Source organism: Helobdella robusta, assembly GCF_000326865.2.
Source record: "Helobdella robusta unplaced genomic scaffold HELROscaffold_17, whole genome shotgun sequence".
NCBI lineage: Eukaryota > Metazoa > Annelida > Clitellata > Rhynchobdellida > Glossiphoniidae > Helobdella > Helobdella robusta.
This window is the reverse complement of record NW_008703942.1, coordinates 83,375-85,407: the sequence shown is the minus strand read 5'-3', so window position 1 is coordinate 85,407 and position 2,033 is coordinate 83,375. Positions and strand designations below refer to the sequence as shown.

Below are 2,033 nucleotides of genomic sequence, written 5' to 3'. Positions count from 1 at the left end.
TTATATAAAAATATATTGTTTATTTATTATTTTTCTTCCTTTCTTATTCAGTTGTTTAAATTTTATATCTAGGTATGCTTCATAGGCAGTTATAGCATTAATGTGTAACATTGTTATGTCATGAATAAATATTAATATGAATAATATTCACTTACTTATTATGAATAATATTTGTTATTTTTATTGATGTTATAATGATTTTTTTAACAAATTGTAATAGAGAATGAGACAATGAATGGCATCAAGAAGCAACATGACCACCAACATCAGCAACGGTAAAAAATTGATTGTCCATTTGCTTGACTGCTCCCAGATCGAGGTCCCAATCAATGTTAGTCCACTTTTAAATAAATTTATATATATATATATATGTGTATATACGTGTGTGTGTGTGTGTGTGCGTTTGTGTGCGTCCGTATTTGTGTGTGTGTGTTATGAAATGAAATGAAATGATATCTTATTTGCTCCTCCATTAAAAACAAAATCAATGAAAGAATACAATTTGTTGCTAATTAGTCTCACTGTTGACTGTCTCAGTTGTGTTTTTTTCTTTACCTCCATTCTTTCCATCTGTTTACTTGTTCTTCATATTTTTTTTTTGTTTAAATGAAATAAATTCTTTTTTGTTTCGCATGAATCATTTGAAGCAGCAATGCATTTTTCAGATTAACAACAAAACTTAATTTTTGAATTCATTTATACGATGGTGGAAATTCTTGTCTGTGTTATAAATATATGCTGAAGCTGTTATGATTGCATCAGAAGCGATATGATGCTTTTATTATTTTAGCAGCATCACCATTTTATCATCATCTCATTTTTTTGAATGATCTAATATTGAGTTATTATACAAAATTTATAAAAAAGTTATGTACCTGGATATTATCAAGTGGAGTTCAGGTGCTGTTGTTCCAGGTTGGATAATGATGCAGATCATATCATATATAAAAGTTGACAAATGGAAATGTTGTGCCACATAGGAAAATCATGTAGGGGAGGTTTTGTGTTCATGTAGCAAACAGGAAGCGTATCGTGCAAATAATGTGATGGAGTTTACTGAGATTGGAATCATAGTCTTGTGGTACTTCAGAATCTTTTATGGTTATTCCAGTCTGAATTCTTATCTACTCCACAAATGTTCTCTCTTCACAGTCACCATATTTGACGGCTTTTAGTTTTTAATGCCAAACAGTAAGCATTCCAGTGGCTCGTCAGTCAGCAGATAGCATGTTCCATTTAAGTTAGGGAAGTTTTTGAAAAAATGGATTCAGATTAATGTTCAGTTTTCAAGTTGCTATATTAGCCAAGGGACTTTAAGCAGTAATGAAGATGATTATGGTAATGGTTTTTCGTTTTGATTTAACTGTAGACTTAACTATGGGTGCAAATTGAAATGATTGAATTACATTAATTTCTTTTCATGGATAGAACAAGCTTTCAGTTGATGATGTACTTCAGTGCGTGGCCTCCAATCTTTCTCTCACAGATACTAAATATTTTGGTTTATGTTATCACAACGAAGATAGCAACAATAACAACAACAACTACTACAACAACAACTACAACGGTAACTCATGTTTGAATCAGATCGTCAATAGGTTGGTTTATTGATTTTTCATAATGAACGATGCTGATGCAATTAAGAGTAAACTCATTTCTTCAACTGCCTGCTCTAAATCTTGTCTCTGTTATATTTTTTGTTCATTGCATGCTTTGAATCTCTGGATATATTCATAATGTCGATTAATGTTCAAATCTCTGATATTTCTATTTTGATACTTATTATGAAATTATTTGTTAGGCTTTGTTTTTGGTACTTGGGAAGTTTTATTTTATAATTTTAATGAAGAATATCCAATTCACTACACCATACACGACATGTTATTTAATAATTTCATCATTTGCACACATTATTAAATTCTATTTATTATTAAGTTACAAGTCAAACACATGCAGCATGCACATTGCACACGCACACGTAAGCCACATGTGCAAACAGCTGTTTGTTCACGCATGCACACATATTTAGGTTA

General features: G+C 30.7%; 1 protein-coding gene across 1 annotated transcript in view; it reads left to right on the top strand.

Moving 5' to 3' along the window:
* Positions 1 to 253: 253 nt before the first annotated feature.
* Positions 254 to 2,033, top strand: part of HELRODRAFT_170000 (hypothetical protein) — a gene marked incomplete at both ends in the record, with an annotated part of 4,243 nt that continues 2,463 nt past the window's right edge. The window contains 2 exons of the mRNA XM_009015837.1: positions 254 to 331; positions 1,429 to 1,598. Of these exons, the coding sequence (XP_009014085.1) occupies positions 254 to 331; positions 1,429 to 1,598 (248 nt within the window). The remainder of the gene's footprint in view (positions 332 to 1,428; positions 1,599 to 2,033) is intronic.